We start from the raw sequence: 17,589 nt of genomic DNA on the forward strand, positions 1-17,589 counted from the left end.
ATTATTTGCGATAAATGGTTGCCTGCGGACGCCGTTCGGTTTATTTGGATCTTAAATAAATTTCCGGGAAATGCCCTTCACAGTTTTTGGGATGATAAACACGTTCAAACCGTTGCGAACCGCATAAAACCTCTGCAATTACTTATAAATTTAAGGCATTTATAACATGCTTAATGAATTTCCAGCAAGGCAAAGACGAGCTTCCTCCGCAGGACTCTCTGCTCCTTGCTGGTTGCCTGCTTCGTGATGTTTTCGTTGAATTATGATGCTTTTAAAACGTAATTTATTTTTTTAAATAAACACCGAACGCGCTGCTTGCGCCGTTTTGCTTTCTTTTGGCTTCTGATGTTGCCGCTTTCGCTGTGCGCCAGCAATCTGAAATGAATTTAATTTAATTTTATTATTTCAGTCAAAATTGCTTCGTCTGCTGCATCTTGGCTCTGCTGTTGCTCTTGAGCTGAGCTCATAATTCTGTTTATTTGTATTATGCCTTTTCTTTTATTGGCTCATAATTTGTGAGTGCTGCTTAAGTGGATAAAATCGATGGCATATAAAAGAAATCACTTATCTCAATATTGTTTTTGCCGAGCTAGCTATTGTTTAAGTTTTGTTAACTGTATCCAATAATATTTTAAAGAAAATTCCTTAAGCTTGGCGAAATGTAAAAGCCAATACTGATCAAGTATCTGGAGTCTGCACAGATTCTTGAGCAATTTATATACAATTTTCGGTAATACTTCTTGGAAAATCGAATGCCTAGAGAAAATAAACCCCCCAACGTTGCGTCGTAGCAATTTATTGATATGGTCATTACAGGCTGAAGTTGGCAACATCTTCACATTGGAGGGCTTGGCTGGAAATTGCATATGGCCGGGACCAAACTTTGAGCAATCAAATTGGGCAAACATCAAGGAGGGAGGACGAGGGCGAACGACGTAGTTGTCGTACTTCAAAACTCAAGTTGTGCATATTTATCAAAACATATTCGATAGATATATAGAGGAAATGGGAAAAAATTGCACGTGCATGCCAAGAGCAAACACGGGGAAATTGTTGGCACTGGAGTCTTTACATACACACACACACACACACACACACACAAAATAAGAGTGAGCCAAGTCCAGGAAGTAGGATATGGTGGCTCTCCATCTGCAATTGACGTTGCTGGCGCTTCAGAAATGTGTAAAATATTTTTCACATCACAGAATATGGCACGCGGCAAGTGCAGCAAACAATATTTATTATAGAAAATGGGAGAAAATGCGGAAAATATGTACAGAACTCGGGCAGACACTCCTTCTACGCGTTTCGCTTTGATTAATGCCTTCAATGCGGCCAACATGGCGTATGCGTAATGTGGCTATGAGATACAAATCGAAGGCAGCAGCATTAATGGCCAACTATTAAACTAATCGCTTTTGTTGCCTTGCGACTGGCAATTATCCTTGACTCACATCCACTACTGTCCCAAAATCAAGCCATAAAACAAAACAAAGGAGAACAGGAAAGTAAGGGCGTACAAAATAAATGTCGATACTTTCACTGAAGATGGCTTGTCCAAAAGTCCGGGGCTAAAGAAATTTTACACCTGTCAGCAAATATAACGTTGATATACAAATAGAAAAATCCGTCTAAGTAGCAAAATTACTGTTGACGGCACAAAGCGCACGCGAAAATAAAAAAGGACAGCAAAAAATAGGACTCAACGAAATCGCTTTCCTTGCTAAAGCTTTCGTTGTTTAAGACAAATACCGCGCAGCAACAAAAGGCCAACTCATTGTTGGTGCTCTTGATTCACCTTTCTGGTCCACACCGCTCTTCACCGCCACCCCCTTCCAACGCTCTTTTTTCCCGCTCCTTTGTGCTAAATAAACATTTATAAAAAAACAGCCAAAAGTTTTTATTCGCTGATGCTGCGTCTGTTGCCACTTTTTGGACCTTTTTCCGCCTGCCCCCTCGATTCTGGCACAGAATTTCATTTTGAATTTCCACTTTGACGCATGGCAAAGTTTATTTCTAAATATATTTATACAGTAGCCGAGCGAAGGCATATTTGATAAGTGGGTGAATTGGTCATAGATAAATATCAGCTCAGAAAAAGTACGTGATTATTGTTATCTATTGGCATGGCAGACTTAAATTTTGATGTGGTGAGTCAGGAAAAGCACTACGATTTAGGTGCCATTAACCTTGGCTATAGGTAACTTATCTTGGGTAATAAAAAATTTCCAAAGTGTGTTTATAGCTATGCTTAACACCTTTAAAAACTTTTACTTTTCAGTTGTTACTATCTGTATTGATAGAAATCGGTGATTAATAGCAAGCGATTGTAAAACACTAAATGAAATGAGGCTAATGTCAAATACTTCAAATTTCAGATTAGATGGGTTAAATTATAAAATCGGAAAAGTTCTTTAGAAATCACAAAATGAATATTAGAATTAAAAGTTACACCATTCCTAAAAAAAACATTGCAATGTTTTTAAGACATTTTAAATAAATATTTATAAATTATTTTTGGCGTTTTAATATTTGTAAATTTTATTTTAAAGGGCATTTCTGGGGCTACCTAATGCCAAAGTACTCGTTTAATTCTGGTTTTATCTGTGTCCTATTTAAAAATCCAAGCGGGGGCTGAAGTTTCACGAATGCGTAGGCTGCCAATTTGATGGGCCCGGAACAGAACATTTCAGAACATTTCAGAACATAATAGCACTCGTACTGTATATAAAGCCATAAACTGCCGCAAGTCAAACATCTTGGCGAGAGATCTGTGTCGTCCTGGAAATGATAAGACTGTGCAAGCAATGGCTGTGCACCACATTTCCATAGGCGTCCAAGTCCGTGGCGTAGTTATGGTCGGAGTCGGAGTCGGAGTCGGGTGATGGATGGCAGCTGCATTGTTTGCTTTAGGAGTAAGACTTGCCCGATGACTTGGCTCTGATAATGGCTTATGAATGCCAGGCAATTGCGTCATGTAAACGAGCATGGTGGGCGTGGTGGCCAGACGCGTGACGCCCATCGCTCTTCGGCCTTTAACATGTGCCGCCGACGTTTGGGGGGCAATGCCACGCCCACTGTATGTTGCTGCAATGTTGTCGACTGCAGCAAGCTGCAAGGCGTTGAACAACATGACGCGCTGCGATAGCAATAGCGATTGCCAGCATGTTGTTTCTGCCCCTGCGTCACCGTATGCCAAAAAACACTGCCAGAAATTACTCCTACTAAATACACATAAAAAATGTAATGAGCACGATGATGAATGTTTCAATTTAGATCATGAAAAACTAAACAAATTATTTAAGTATAGTTTATTTATTAGTATATTTAATATCTATTATACTTTAATATAATTAATAGCCCATCAACAAACAATATCACGTTAATGACATAAATCTGTTTAATAAAAAGGTAACTATTAATCTAATAGGTTCCATTCTTTATGACATGAGCAAGCTCAAATGTAAAGTTTTAAGCTTTTAATAATATGTCTTTTAAATATGGTCTTAAGCTAGAGGTCCATATCAGGCACTGTTTTATAATAGTAAATAGTGAGCTTCCTTAATTCTTAGTTTTATAGCTGATAAGAAATCGTACCATATTATTCTACCGTATTAATTGCAGTGTAGTTGCCAGCCATCATTTGATAAGCATGGGCCAACGGCATCAAGCAACTCGACGGACTATAAATGTTGTTGTTTGCGGCAGTGCAAGTGTGTGTCACTGTGTGTGTACTTTGCCAAGTTGATGTCTAATTTAACGCTATCGTAAAGTTGCCAGAGTTTGCTTTCTATTATCCATCCCGCTCACTCATTCACTTGATACCCTGTAATTGTTGGTTGAAAGGATGAATTCGCTTGAATTTATTAAAAGAAATTCGGAAGAGCAGGTCATTTTATTATTTCTTATTGGTATCCAATATTTTGTGACAATAAAAACTCCTTTGATTCCTATGCTATTACCTACTATATTGAAAATATTTTCTTTGTTAGCAGAACATGCCCATGCATACACACGTTAAAAAAACGTAGTATATCCTAATATTTTGCACACAATATAAATATTTTTCGTTTTGATTTTCATCCATTGCGTTTATTACTTATTTTAAACAAAACATGAACAATTTGAACACTTACATTTTATATATTAATTATAGTATTTTAATAAGCATTCTTCATATATTTATGTTCATTTTTATTTTTTCATTTTTATATAGTGTAAGCGGTATCTCCTATTCGAGGGGCCTATACAAGTCTGTCTTTCTTGTTCAGTGCTGTCAATGTGTCAGGCAGCCCAAAATCGAGACTCGTTCGGGAAATGGTGAAAAACACATGTAACTGCAAATCGTTATCGTCATCGCCGGTGCTGTTGTTGCCACTGGTTTTTCCCCACACAGACACATACCCATACCCACACAGGGGCACAAATAGACATTGTTTCGGTAGTTAGCACATGTGTGAGTTCTTGTTGCAGGACGTGTAACGAGGAAGTGTAAGTAAAATGTACATAATAGTTGGCATGACTGTTCTGTTTGCTGCACTGCCACTGACATAAGATGTAATGATCATTTGTTTGTGCAAGCACGAAATGAAACCCATCACTTGTTGTTTGGTTTATCGAAGCGACTGCGTCTTTGATGCAAAGCCTTCGGTTTCATTATAAGCAACACACACAATAGAGCACGAATATTAATGTCTTCTACGTAATTAGCAATTCTTCAAGCCGTTCTATAACTACTAAAACTCATTAAGGTTATTTGCCCTCTTGCAATTACAAATAGATATTAGGGGGCAATATATCTGCACTGTCAATATACCTTTAATGCTTTATTTTAATGACATATGACATATATTAAAACCCTTTTCTTAAAAGGTAATTTGTTTGAATTAATTTATAATTTAATTAAATGGTAAGCCCATTTATAATAATATAAATATTTCGGAAAGGGATAAAATCATGCTGATTTGTTAGGCTTCACACTTAAATGTTATTTAGCAACTTAATCAATTGCACTCCATTTATCAAAGCTTTTAGCACTGTTTTCTAAATCACAAAATTCCCATTACCCATGACCATTGTAATAAAAGCTCCGTGAGCCCTTCGACAACCCGCTTAGATAAACTGCATCAATTGACCCAAGTTCCAGTCCAAAGTTGCCAAGTCAATCCATCACTCCCCAACATTCCCTTTTATCGCAGAGGAGTCTCAAAAATGTTTCCCATGCCTCGAGCAACATTTGTCATCTGCTCAATAATTGTCAACAGACAAAACAAATTTACATGTGCAAATGTGTGTGCGAACTTTGCCCATGTTCGGACTAATGTCTTGCCAAGTGCCCGAAAATGTTTTTCCATTTATAAGGAAACAGACTCAATTTAATTTCCCGTCGAGTTGACAGGCGGGAAAAAAGTTGCAGCCATTTGAACTATATAAATATGCGTAGGCTTAGCACGGTGAAACTGCTAATCCGGCAGACAAACTGACCCAAGGACGAGACCCATTTACAGGACCCAAAAAAATTGGACTTGACCCTTTTCGGGTTGAGCCGAACGAATCTGAATATTCCCGTGTTAATCCTACTTGGGAGTTTATAAAATAAATTATTTACTTTGCCGGACTTCAGAGAAGATAAACATCACTGGAAAATTACCCAAAAACGGCGAGTGAAAGATGAAAGAAAATGGCATAGTTTTGAGCCTATTCTGAAGTCCTTCCCCAGGCTTTAAGTTGAAGAGACCTCCGCAGTGTGGGTGCGTAGCAGGTCCAGATCCTGCTGACGTGACCAAAATGAATTGCACTTGATTGTGGCAGCACAGGTGGAATTGCCAGTGCAAAGTGCATCGTTAGCCAAAATTTACGTGGCACGTTAACACCAGTGTGCCAAAAAGCAGCCAGTTAAGCCATCTAAGCCAGCAGCAGCCCCTTAACCCTTGCTCCGCCACCTGTTTCTTGCAGAATTTATGCTTGTGAATTATGAATGAAAACGGCGTCTTGGCCCTTTTTTTGCGGGGAATTTATTTGATAGTCAGCTGCAGAAAATGTTCTCGCTCGCTGTGTTTTTCTTTTATTATTATAAATTCATATGCGTTGTCGATTAATTTCCATTTTCCCCTCATTTCTCAGGCACCCTCACATCATCCTCGCCCCCATTACTTATGCTGTTTTTAATTTTCTGGGTTCAATGCACGTGCCACAACCCCAAAAAGAATCTCTCGCATAAATACGCAAACTACAATGGGAACCGTAATCTACGAGGGACCCAAAGCCGCCCATCCTAAATATTTGGGAGACCCTTTCTGCCAGATGACGGCAAAAGTCGAAAGGGTTGGGATTATGTACCCCTTGCCCTATTGGATCCACTTTAAAAAGAAGTTTAGTTAATGGAATTTTCAAACGAACGACATGATTTGTAGTTTTTGGAGACTATTTTGATTATTTTTTTTGAAGGGATGAATGAGTATAGTTATGCATTGTACATGTCTATGTGGGGTTTTAATTTTGCTTTGAATTACTTTAATGGGTGTGTTAGATTAGTAACCTCATTCATATGAAATAAATAGCTGTATTACAAATAGTTATGTTAATTAGTTTTCAACATTCACTTGGGTCTAGTGCAAACAAACTTTAGGTTTAAAAAATGGTAAAGCTATGATAATAAGGATATATGAACAATATACGATATAAATAAAAGATATTTGTCAGTGCATCATATAACATAAATTCTCTTAATCAAAATTTCCCCCGAATTCTATTTTTGAATACATTAGTTCATCGAAAATAATCAATGAAATATGATAGTTCGCTCGATTGCCGATTTAATGCAACTCAAGCACGTGCACTCAACTGCATTAATCAGTCATCTGCTATCAGCAATTTATAATTCCCGACGCGCTATCGACGACACCCTTGAGTTATTCCCATTCCCAGATAATTCAATTCTCGATGGCAATCCATTTGGGCAGCATTGTAAATGATTATACTCCAGTTATGCCCACTCCTTGGCGCCCCTAGGGCAAACATTCTTCTCGGATTCAAAGCAATTTTCCATTTGGCTTTCTGTTTTCATTTGAGCAATCAAATAAAAATCCCAATGTAAGCCTTTTTTTGGCAGACAATCGCAAGAGAGGCGCCCAAATTGGCAAATCCCAGCTGAAAAACAACAACAGGCAGCAGCGCCTTCATTTTTTCTCCAATTTTTTTTTTAGATTTTTTTCTGTTTGTAAATATTTTTTCTTTTGCTTAGGCGAATTGCCTTCTGTTTTTGGCAAGCGCCATTTAATATTGTCTTTCGCAGAATTCGTGCCCCATGAGCTATGCGATTGCTGTTCATTAGATTTATCCGACTGTATATGGCTGTTGGATGTTATCCCAGCCAGCTGGATGTATGCATTATCATATTGGGTTCTTTTTACGGCTCGACAGCAAATAAACACGCAACCAGCACCCAGGGACCTCTACATCTCCGCCGACTCTTCAAATGAAAAGTCATAAAAAGGCACAAAGGATAATGCGTTTTTAATGGTAATGAGTTTGGCTTGTGTGCCCGACGCGTTTTTCGGCTTTTGACGGGCATTAAATACAAACAGAACAAGAGAACTCCAAATAAAAATCGTTAACAAAACGAAACACAAAATTTGTTTTGGAAATGCAGAAAATTCCCGTCTTCTGTTTCTTTTTTCGGGGCCCCAAAGTTTACGAGTGTTTGTAATTAATTTTTCTTCAGAAAAAAGCGTATGTAGGTGGGCTTTTTTGTGCATCTGGCATGCCATACTTTTCTGCAGGAAGTCGTGCGCATCTTTTTCAGGAAGCCATGCCACTCTCCATGTGTTGATTAAGCGCATTCACTTGAGTTTATTAACAAGGGAAGGTAGTGCAACAATAGCTGCGGCCGACGTCTGACAGGATATGGCAGGATATGTTCCGGGAACAGGACCCGCAACCTCTATGCGGTGTACGGACCTACTTCCAGCTCCATACATTCATCTAGACTCCGGTTATTCTTGGTTCACTCACAATGTAAATGTAAAAGTTGCAAGCAAAATTTTTATTTTTTATTTCCTGAAAACACACTTAAACAAGATTTTTGTTGCTTAGCATTTGATATATTTGTATGCTAATTAGAAAAATGTGATATAATAAGTTAATAACACAATATTTAGGAGCATCAAATATTTATAGAAATCGTTTTAATCATTTAAGTCCATTTTTAAATTAAATGTATTACAGATCAAAAATTATATTTTACTGACATGATTAAAATTCTTTCGTTTTATTTTATTTTCCTTATTGTCTACCAAAGGCCGCATTCATTTAATTAAGTTTTTTAAAAAAAATATTTTTTCCTGAGTGAGAGCTGGCTCATTTAATTGTTGTATAATTGCTTAAACTTTTGCTCAAAAGTTGCAGTGCCTCACGTGATGAAAGACAGCGAGTGTTGGGAGCAGGTATTTGGAGCAATGAGTACCTTGGCATTCTGGGCACGTGACTACTCATAAGCCATTAGCCACCACCGGTACAGATGACCTGAGACAGGTCATCATTCCTCCCTGCGTTTAGTGCGCCGTGTCCTTGATGTCACTCTTTGGTCAGCCCGCCGATGTCCTGGTCGTCGGTTTGGATTGTCGCTGGTAATTGTTGACTAATTGACCCAGGGAAAGGAATCGAAGGCCGAGCGCCGTGCCAGTGATTTAGAGCCCGCTTAGCAGTTTGGACATGTGTCCAGTCTGTGGCTGCTAATGAGCTGCAAATCGTGGGCCTTGCGTACGTGCACGAGTCCTTTTTGGACGCACATTCAAGCTGAGTAGGAAGGATGCGTAGGCGAGTCTTAAATGTCATGAACAGCGACTGATTAACCCATTCATTTACTCCCTGAAGGTAAGGAGTTCTGTCGAAGTTTAAAGTAAATATCTTGAGAATGTAACAATTCAATATATTTAAATTGAATTTTTGTTTTATTATTATTAAAGACTTACTTAATATTATAAAATGGAAAAGATAAAAAAACATGGAAAAATGAATATACTAAATATGCTATATATTTACGATTTTATTTACTTGCAAATTAATAACAGCAATTTGCAGCCAGTTTATCATATACTATTTTAAGCACCATCACAAAATATATAATGAAAAAAGGTTACACACCGAGCAATGACCCTAATCGCAAATAAAGCCTAAACTAATTTGATATTTATGAAGCAATTTAGTTCTCGCATTTGTTATTACTCGCATACGTAAATATACTATCTATATAAATGATGGCATGAAAGTGGAGAGGCACTCATTCTGCCCCACTTGACTAATTAAAACTTTTCTACAATAATTTAAACACTTATAGAGCACTTAAGCCATCAGTCCCTCTAGCTTCAACTACCAACTATTAGGGACACTTTTATTGCATTCCCAGAAAAACGCAATAACAAAAAAACGCCAATTAAACTGAACCCGTATTTAAGTGTGCCAATGGCAATTTAGTCGGGCTCTAATTCCCGTTTTAGTTGCTGGCGGTCGTCAAACAAAAAACCCGCAACTGTTGACCGACGACTGTTTGGTGGCTTTTCACCGCTTTCACTTTTCACCGCTCGCTTTTCCACTTTCCACTCTTGATTCGGAAGGGCAGCCGGGGGATTGTTATGCAAATGGAACGCACTGAAAGAAAATCAATTAACTAAAGCAAACACGGGGCGTGGCCAAACACAATGGCTGCCCGCTCGGCTCTGCTGTCCTGTCAAACGCTCGGCTGTGGGTCCGAAAATTAATTAAACCTCATTTAATGCAATCTTTCAGTGGGCCCAATTCGGGTCCGGGTCCGAGTCCGAGTCCGGATCCGGATCCATAGCCATGGCCAAAATCCGAATACAAATCACAAGCCGAAGCAGCAACAATTAGGCTCAAAATCCACAAGCGCATGGAATTCCTTTCGAAGGATATTTGGGGTATGGTGATGTTATGTTATGCGTGCGGTTATGTATGTGGCATGACTGTCATTTGCTTTATGCAAACGCCGAGGAAATATTCATGATTGCAGTTAACAAGGACAGTTATGATTGATTTATGACCGCAGTTCAGCTGTGTGCTTTGTGGGGGCCACTTTAATGGCAGGTGTGATAAAAGTTATTATCCCAGAACATACACACTTGCTGTCTTGTGCCAAAGTTTGAGTGGCTCGTTAAAAGTGTACAACATCTCGGAAACTAAGATACGCCGCAAAATTAACATTGTAAGTGTCTTGTATTCAAACGAAAACATAACATTTAATTAGATTGGCCATATAAGCGCGTAAAATGGCTTCGCAGTTATCAAGAGGCGAAACAAACTCATTTACATTTTGTGGGCGTTAAGTTTATCAACCTTTATGGGCCAAAGTTTTGTTATTGCGTATGCAAATGAGTTGGCCTTAATTATGGTAAATCTCTAAAGTATAGGTTTAAATAAATAAAGTTAAAGTCATGGCGTTAACCCAAGATCATTGACCCTTAACCGTGCAACCACGTTCTCTGTATAAAAATATTCGCAATCGAAGGCTGTGAATAATTAAAGCGCAAATTGTTTTCAATTATTTTATGAAAACTTTTACGTTCCATATGGCTGTGCAATGCAGCATAATTAAATGCTCCTGGCAGGGGACTAATAAAACACACCGATTGCCATCAGGACAGAGGGGCAACAAAAAGCACATTTTACCAAAAAATAAATTGCCAAAACTGTTTGCCTCTGCTCGCTCACACACATAATGCAATTTTAATTGCAAACAATGTTTCGTTTGGTTCGGTTCCGTTTAAATTCGTATTTATACGCAGGTTTCAGGTACATAAAAGGCTGTCTATATATAAATAAAGTCGGGCAGGATTCATAATTTGCGGCAGGCGAATCCTTTTTGGGCCCGGCAGCCATGTCGTTGGTCGCAATCGATGTCGTTTATCTTCTGATTTGTTGCCAAACGAAGCAAAACAAATCACTTGCTTGAACGGAGCGATCCAACAACTAAATTTCAGAGGTCCTGCCGGAAGGAGCTGCTGCTTGAAGGGATTTTTCCGAACTCTCCCAGCTCCGGCTGCTGTGGCGAATGAATTGTAGCCATTTTTCAGGCATCTTTGGCTCGTGACGGCCGACGTTTCGCAAGGAAAGGACAAAGCGAAAAAAAAGCTGGGAATTTGTGACGCCTCCGTCTCGTGTTAACAATGGCAGTATGCCACGCCCCCCTCTCCGCATCCTGCCGCCTGCCACCCCACAACAAAAGGTACAAATGTCGCCGAAATTTATTGGCTTGCATTAACCGACACAAGGACTCGCTGGGATATACACCATACACCATACAGCATACACCATACACCATACACCATATATTAATATAAGAGCGTGTGTGCGCCACAGCAATTGTTTTGTCTTTCTGGCTCCGGCTAAAGTGCACATTTGTTGTCTTCTTTATTTGGCCCAGAAGTTAATCAGGATTTGTGACTCATCCCCGCACGCACTGATAAATTAATTTGTGCCCTGGCCCGACTTCCTTGACATTTTATTGAAATTTGCATAAACATAATTTCCGAGAGGCCGTCAGTAAATCCAGAAGCAGTAAGCAAACATAACGGAATAAACTACAAGTTCGGTGAACATGCAGCAAGAAAAACTCTATTATTTCGGTACATTAACTTGGGATTTATTGTTTATGGCAGTTCGGTGTGTGCCATTCAGTGGACACGAACATCGATGGGCCAAAGTCAAAGTTTCCACAGCAGTGTTGACCGAAAAGTTTTGGCTTAAAGTTGAGTGAAAACCCTTAGGCAAACAGGTGGGGCCTTGTCCTTGGCTGCAGTTTTTCTCGTCCTTAACTTTAGCCTAATTGAAAGGGCTTTGTCTTGGGGCCGGCTCATGTGTGTAGCCTCTGCAGTCATCGCATCACAAGGCTGTCATAATATGCATTTTAAATTACGTATGCACACGCGGCGTATGCGCAATATGACGAGCATCAGCCGCCGCAAATTTCCTTGCCACACACTCACACACATACACAAGCACAGAGCTCCTTTTCTCTTTATTTTGTTGAGAGAAAATGTTGTGCACAAGGCGAACCCACTTGGCTTTTGTTTCTAGCCAAGTTTATGTTATACAATTTTCGTTTCCATTTCCTCTTTTGGCATTTGCTCTTTTTTCCGCCCAAAGCTCGTAAATCTTTGAAGAAGCGTCGAAAAAAAAATGGAAAATTGCCCATTTTGTGTTGGGTCATAAAATGGCAACAGATCAATATAACATTTATTTATATTTGCGCCCGAGTGGCCATAAAAGAGTTGCGCCATTCAAATGATCGGTAGTGGCGTGCTCTAATTAATATGTGGGTGGGTTAGGAAATATAATACTTTAAAGGCTGCTCTGGGGATTTATGGACTGTAGCCGGCCGTAAGTGTCAACTTGGCAACTTGGATTGGGCCGAGACAACTCCAACAAAAACTCCCAAGACTCCAATCCGTTTTCTTTTCCCTGAGCCTGTATTTATGTAGCGATAAAATTAAATTTATTTAACGCCGGGCAAAAGGTGTCGCAAGGCCTTTGGTTGTGCGCACATAGTCAAACACTATCGCCAACTTGGTGGCAAGTTCTGTTTGGAAACTATCCTCTGACTTCTTGGCCAGGAAATCGCTGAAATCGCAGGGAAATGCCGGGAAAAGCACCTGCGATAAAAGTTTCTACGCCATTTTCCACTTTTCCTATGTAGATGTGTGTGTGTGTGTTTGTCTGAGTGTTTGTTGCCGGCATTTTTGGGCATACGCAGGAGTCCGGTGCTCCAGTCGCAAACAGTAATGCAGCCCATAAACCAGGCGGCAAATGCAATGATATTGCCAATGCTCGTGGCCGTGTTTAATCTACCAGCCGGAGTTAATATGCCTGCCGCAATGCAGTGGCAGACGGGCCGAAAGTGGTCTGGGTTTTCCCCCAATTTCTTGCCAGTCGGCAGAAATTTTCGCACAGCCACAAACTGTTCCCGAAAATTGATGCAAATGTCCGCATCAGATGTAATCTGAAATGGGAACTAAAGATTGGGATGGTTCAAAATTTAAATTTAAGATGAACTACAGATGAGAATGCTCTAAATATCTGAAAATGTCAACTATTAATTTCTTAAATTTATTGTTAAATTGTTTTGAAAGCTTTTATTCTAAATTCAAACTTGAATGTCCTTTAATTAAATTCAAAAAAACCAAACAAAGGCGTTAATGGAGTTAAGCCGGATATCAATTAACAAATAAGCATTTTTATTTGGTTGGTTTATTGGCTATAAACATTAATAGCCTTTGATTGTTATTTGTAAGCCCACTAATATTCTATGACTTGTGTAAATTAAATTAAAACCAATAAAAGTATGCCATTTAATTACATACCTTAAATCAATAGTTATTATTTCCATATCAATTTGTGATGAAGCAGTCGGCAAAAGCAACTAATTACATATTTTTTATTAAACATAATAAAACCAAACCTCCTTTCTTCTTATAACATCCAATTAAATTCGTCACCATAACACTATTCTACGAGATGGCATAACCATATCGCAGTTAAGTTAGCTGAGACCCAATTATTTATCACTACGCAAAACTTTGATTAGCTATCGATAACAACCCCCCGAATATGATTTATTTCACCCGAAATTCGGTTAATTAAAACTCCTCACTTCGCTGCAGGGAGTGAGCATATTGATTTCCGCTGTTTCGATTGATGAGTGCTACTGTCGATGATTTTATGGTCGCGGTTATGGTTATGGATATGCAGCGAGACAAGCTGATAAACGATCCCATTCACTACCCCTTATAAATAGGAGTGGATAGTGCGACCGCCTCGTAAACGGATCGCAAATGTCGGCCAAGAAGCGTGAGCCGCCGCCTCAGAATTCTCTTGTTATTCCCCAAAAGGCCACCTTCCTCCGTCTGGGCCACAAGAATCACTCGCAATGGACTGCCCTGGGATCGGCATCCTTCGTCCTCATCTCGGGCGGAATGAGCTTGGCCTGGGGAGCAGGCTTCGCAGTTCACTCCGCCCATCGGGATCAGCTCCTGCTCACCGTGCACATGCAAATCGCCTGGTACGCAACTGCCATATTGGGAGCCCTTTTTGCCGCTTTTTACACCCACCGACTGCCACAGCAACCCATCTACGTGAGTAGTTAGAAAATAGTCAGTGCTTAAAAGTTGATATAGTGTAATAAACCAATCAAAATAGTGTATAAAATACTGTACATACAAATTACAAAGTATTTTGACTCTTAATTAAAGAAATTATTATAGGGCAGAGTTCGTAAAATAAACAATGTAAAATATCTAAATAGGTACATAAAGTTATAAAAACCATTTCAAATTGTATAAATATTTTTAAATCTCAGTACATGTAACTTCAATTACTCAAAATTTCAAAAAAGAATTTTCATTCAAAAGAATTTTTACTAATTAAATAAAACTCTGCTCATAAATTGTGTAAATACTTTTAACCACCCCTGTATAAGGGAAAATTAAAAAGAATATATGGTTATTTAAAGGTCAGTTGACCATTAACCTTGGAGTTTAATGCAAATAGTTGAAGAAGTAACGTTTTTTGAACAAATCTTTAAGTGTTTTGAAACCGCAGCTAAAGTTATATCAAAGTGATAACTTGGGAGATAAAAAATAAAATAGTTGATAAAAGTATATAAAATGGTTTAATACTCAAAATTTGGAGTGTCATTTTCTGAATCGGAAGGATTTTGTCAATTTAGATTTGTACACCCGTGATCATAGTAAATGTAATGTATAAACGAAAAATTCTACAAAGTTCAATATAGTGTTATAACCTTGATTCTTTGGCAGATCTTTGGCTCGTGCTTGGTGATCACATCCGGAATATTATTCCTGGCTTGTCCGGAGAGTCCTGAAGCCATTATAGCCGCCCGATATCTGGATGGCTTGGCCAATGGGCTGGTTTTCGTGCCTGCCCTGAGTACAGTGGGTGAGATTGCGGTGAGCGAGATCCGAGGTCTTCTGGCATCCACTGTGGAGCAACTCAGCTCGAACACTGGCATCCTGATGCAGCTGATCTACACGGCCGTTTGGCAGGCGGACTGGGACGTGATCATTGTGGCGGACCAGGTGCATGGGGTTCTCTCGATAATCTACGGAGTGATAGCCTTGGCACTAGCCCTAACTCTTTGTGTGGAGTCACCGGTGCACCTGCTGATGCGGTCCAACGAACAAAGGGCGGTGTCTGCTCTGAGACACCTGCAACGACCCTATATGGTGACTAGTGAAACACTCCTGAGACTGGACGAACACAAACTGTATGTGGCTGAGAATCGGGAGATGTGTGTGTGGTTGAGTCTGCAGAAGGGACTGCCATCGCTGCTTAAGCTCCTGGTCCTTCGATTGTTGGGAGTCCTGTGCCTGAACTACATCATCTGCTGTGCCCTGTACGAAACGGCCAGCCAGTTGGTGAGCTGCTTTCCTGCCTGGCCCTATGTGGTTTTCGGAGTGCTGCGGTGGTGCGGCTGCTTTTTTGTGGTGCTGCCGATGGACACCACTGGTCGCAAGAAACCCACTCTCTTCGGCACCTTTTCCACCGGTGCGTTTGCCATTGCGTTTGCCAATTTGTTTGGCAGAACGCCTCACATGATCACCGCACTAGTGATGCTCTTCAGTTTGCAGTTCTTCGCGGGATTGGGACAGTGTGCCTCGGCTGTTTACCTCACAGAAGCATTTCCCCTGGGAATAAAACCACACTTGGTGGCTGTGGTTTACATACTAGAGTTAGTAACACGACTGCTTCTGTGCAGCTTTCCACCTTCAATAGCTGGAATTACGGCGTATTTTCATGTACTCGGCTCACTTTCTATGGTTTTTTTCCTTCTGGGAATCTTTTGTCTGCCGGAGACTAAACTTGTAACTTTGGCAGAGGCACAGCTTAAGTTTTCCAAGTGGTTCAACAAAGATTTTTAAGTTTATAGGAGGGGGGTAATCAAAATATGTTTAGGACAACAAGTTTATTGAGTAAATATTGCGTGAAGATTATTGAGTGAATACTTTGCAATTTCCAATTGGTGATAAATTCGTGACAGATAAGGGGTAATCCCCTTATTGTAAGGATTGACAACCGTATCGATCGCAAAAGATAAGGCAAAGCCAATGTAATTCTTAGTCGAGGCTGGAAAATACCCAGGGATATATTTTACTTTATTTTATATATAAATACATTTAAAATTTAAGAATAACTATATTAAAGTCATCGGATACATTCGAAATACGTAAAATACACTTCTTTAGCTAAATAAATAATCGGTAGCAAATGTCTGTTACTCTCCTTCTAATGTGATTCATAGATAGTGAAAAAAATTGGCCATAAACAAACCTAATGGTTGCTATAAACAATATCAGCAACGGTGGCGCAAGCTATTTAAACAGCAGCTAGTTAAGTTAGTTAAATATTGACCACCGTCAGCGAAGGCTAGCCCAATGAAGATAATATGAGTCGAATGAACCACAACAAGCCAAACTGGAATGACAGCGACAGTTCCAAGAAGGGACACAAACTAAAGCCCAACGCATGGGATTCAGGTGGGTAATTTTCGGCAAAATAATGCAGAGCTAATCTTATCTAGCCTGGTCGAAACGAGGAAAATTCCTGGTACATTTCATAAACAGCTTGGGAAATCACTCTGACAAGGCATCTCGATTTTAACAGTTTCTAGGGGCCTCGAAAACTCCAACAGCAAATGGAATTATGTAGCCTTGTTACTTGTCGGAATTATTGGAACTGTTTTTGACTTCTTCATCAGAAACAAGAAAGCTAAGAAGCAAATCCTGGTAATCAAATTATCAGCACAATGTAATTATCCTTACCTAAATCCATAAATTTCTATTTCCAGCAACTTTGTTCCATTCTGGTGGCGATTGGAAACTTGTTAATGGCGTGCTTTAAAAACACCGGTCGTGCTAATTTAAACAGAGGACGTAACCGAAAATACAACAAAAATAAATAAATTGTTCAGCAAATAAAATCTAGAAATTTACCTATGCTTTTCTCTGAGAGAGTTCTTGATAACTTAAAGAATTTTGAGGGCGATTTAAAAAAGTGCTCAAATGAATCGTACTTTAGTAAAATCTTTTCAATAATTAATCAATAATGATTATTACTTATGTGAATGATAAGGGCTATACTAATAAAATACTTACCATTCACATAATTCCAAGAATTAAATGGAATTCGATTATCTGCCATTTTATGATTCAGTTTTGATATTGAGCTTCGCAAAGCTCCTTAAAATTATGCATATTAAAAGACGACTATGATATTTTCTTTATTTACCATAATTAAGAAGACTTCAGCTTGGGAGTTGTGTACGCGTTGATTATCAAAAGACCTACTAAAAATTGCCATTATAATCGTTTATATGGCAATTTCCTCAAATGGATGATTCAGATTTTTTTGTGGACTTTGGTGGTATGAACAGTCATACCAACAGCAAAAGTCGGGGAAAAACCATATTCCGACATACTTATTTCGTTGAGTTTCCTACACCTGACACATCCAAATCTAAAAAGTCATCATCTGAAGAGGCTTCTATATACCACATACTGT

General features: G+C 39.2%; 1 protein-coding gene across 1 annotated transcript; it reads left to right on the plus strand.

The window, feature by feature from the left end:
• The first annotated feature begins 13,844 nt into the window (after positions 1–13,844).
• On the plus strand, positions 13,845–17,020 carry LOC108150133. Its single transcript, XM_017278100.2, has 4 exons — positions 13,845–14,144; positions 14,829–16,565; positions 16,693–16,814; positions 16,877–17,020. Exons 1-2 carry the CDS (start codon positions 13,845–13,847, stop codon positions 15,948–15,950), a joined length of 1,422 nt encoding a protein of 473 aa, XP_017133589.2. The 3' UTR covers positions 15,951–16,565; positions 16,693–16,814; positions 16,877–17,020.
• The last annotated feature ends 569 nt before the right edge of the window (positions 17,021–17,589 follow it).

Source organism: Drosophila elegans, unplaced genomic scaffold (assembly GCF_018152505.1).
Source record: "Drosophila elegans isolate 14027-0461.03 unplaced genomic scaffold, ASM1815250v1 contig_208, whole genome shotgun sequence".
In the NCBI taxonomy this organism is placed as follows: Eukaryota; Metazoa; Arthropoda; class Insecta; order Diptera; family Drosophilidae; genus Drosophila; species Drosophila elegans.

What these genes read in the sequence shown, in the direction of transcription:
- LOC108150133 (XM_017278100.2), top strand. Translation starts at nt 13,845, where the DNA reads ATGTCGGCCAAGAAGCGTGAGCCGCCGCCTCAGAATTCTCTTGTTATT. An exon ending in TGCCACAGCAACCCATCTAC is followed by an intron (nt 14,145 to 14,828) that starts GTGAGTAGTTAG and finishes ATTCTTTGGCAG; the next exon opens with ATCTTTGGCTCGTGCTTGGT.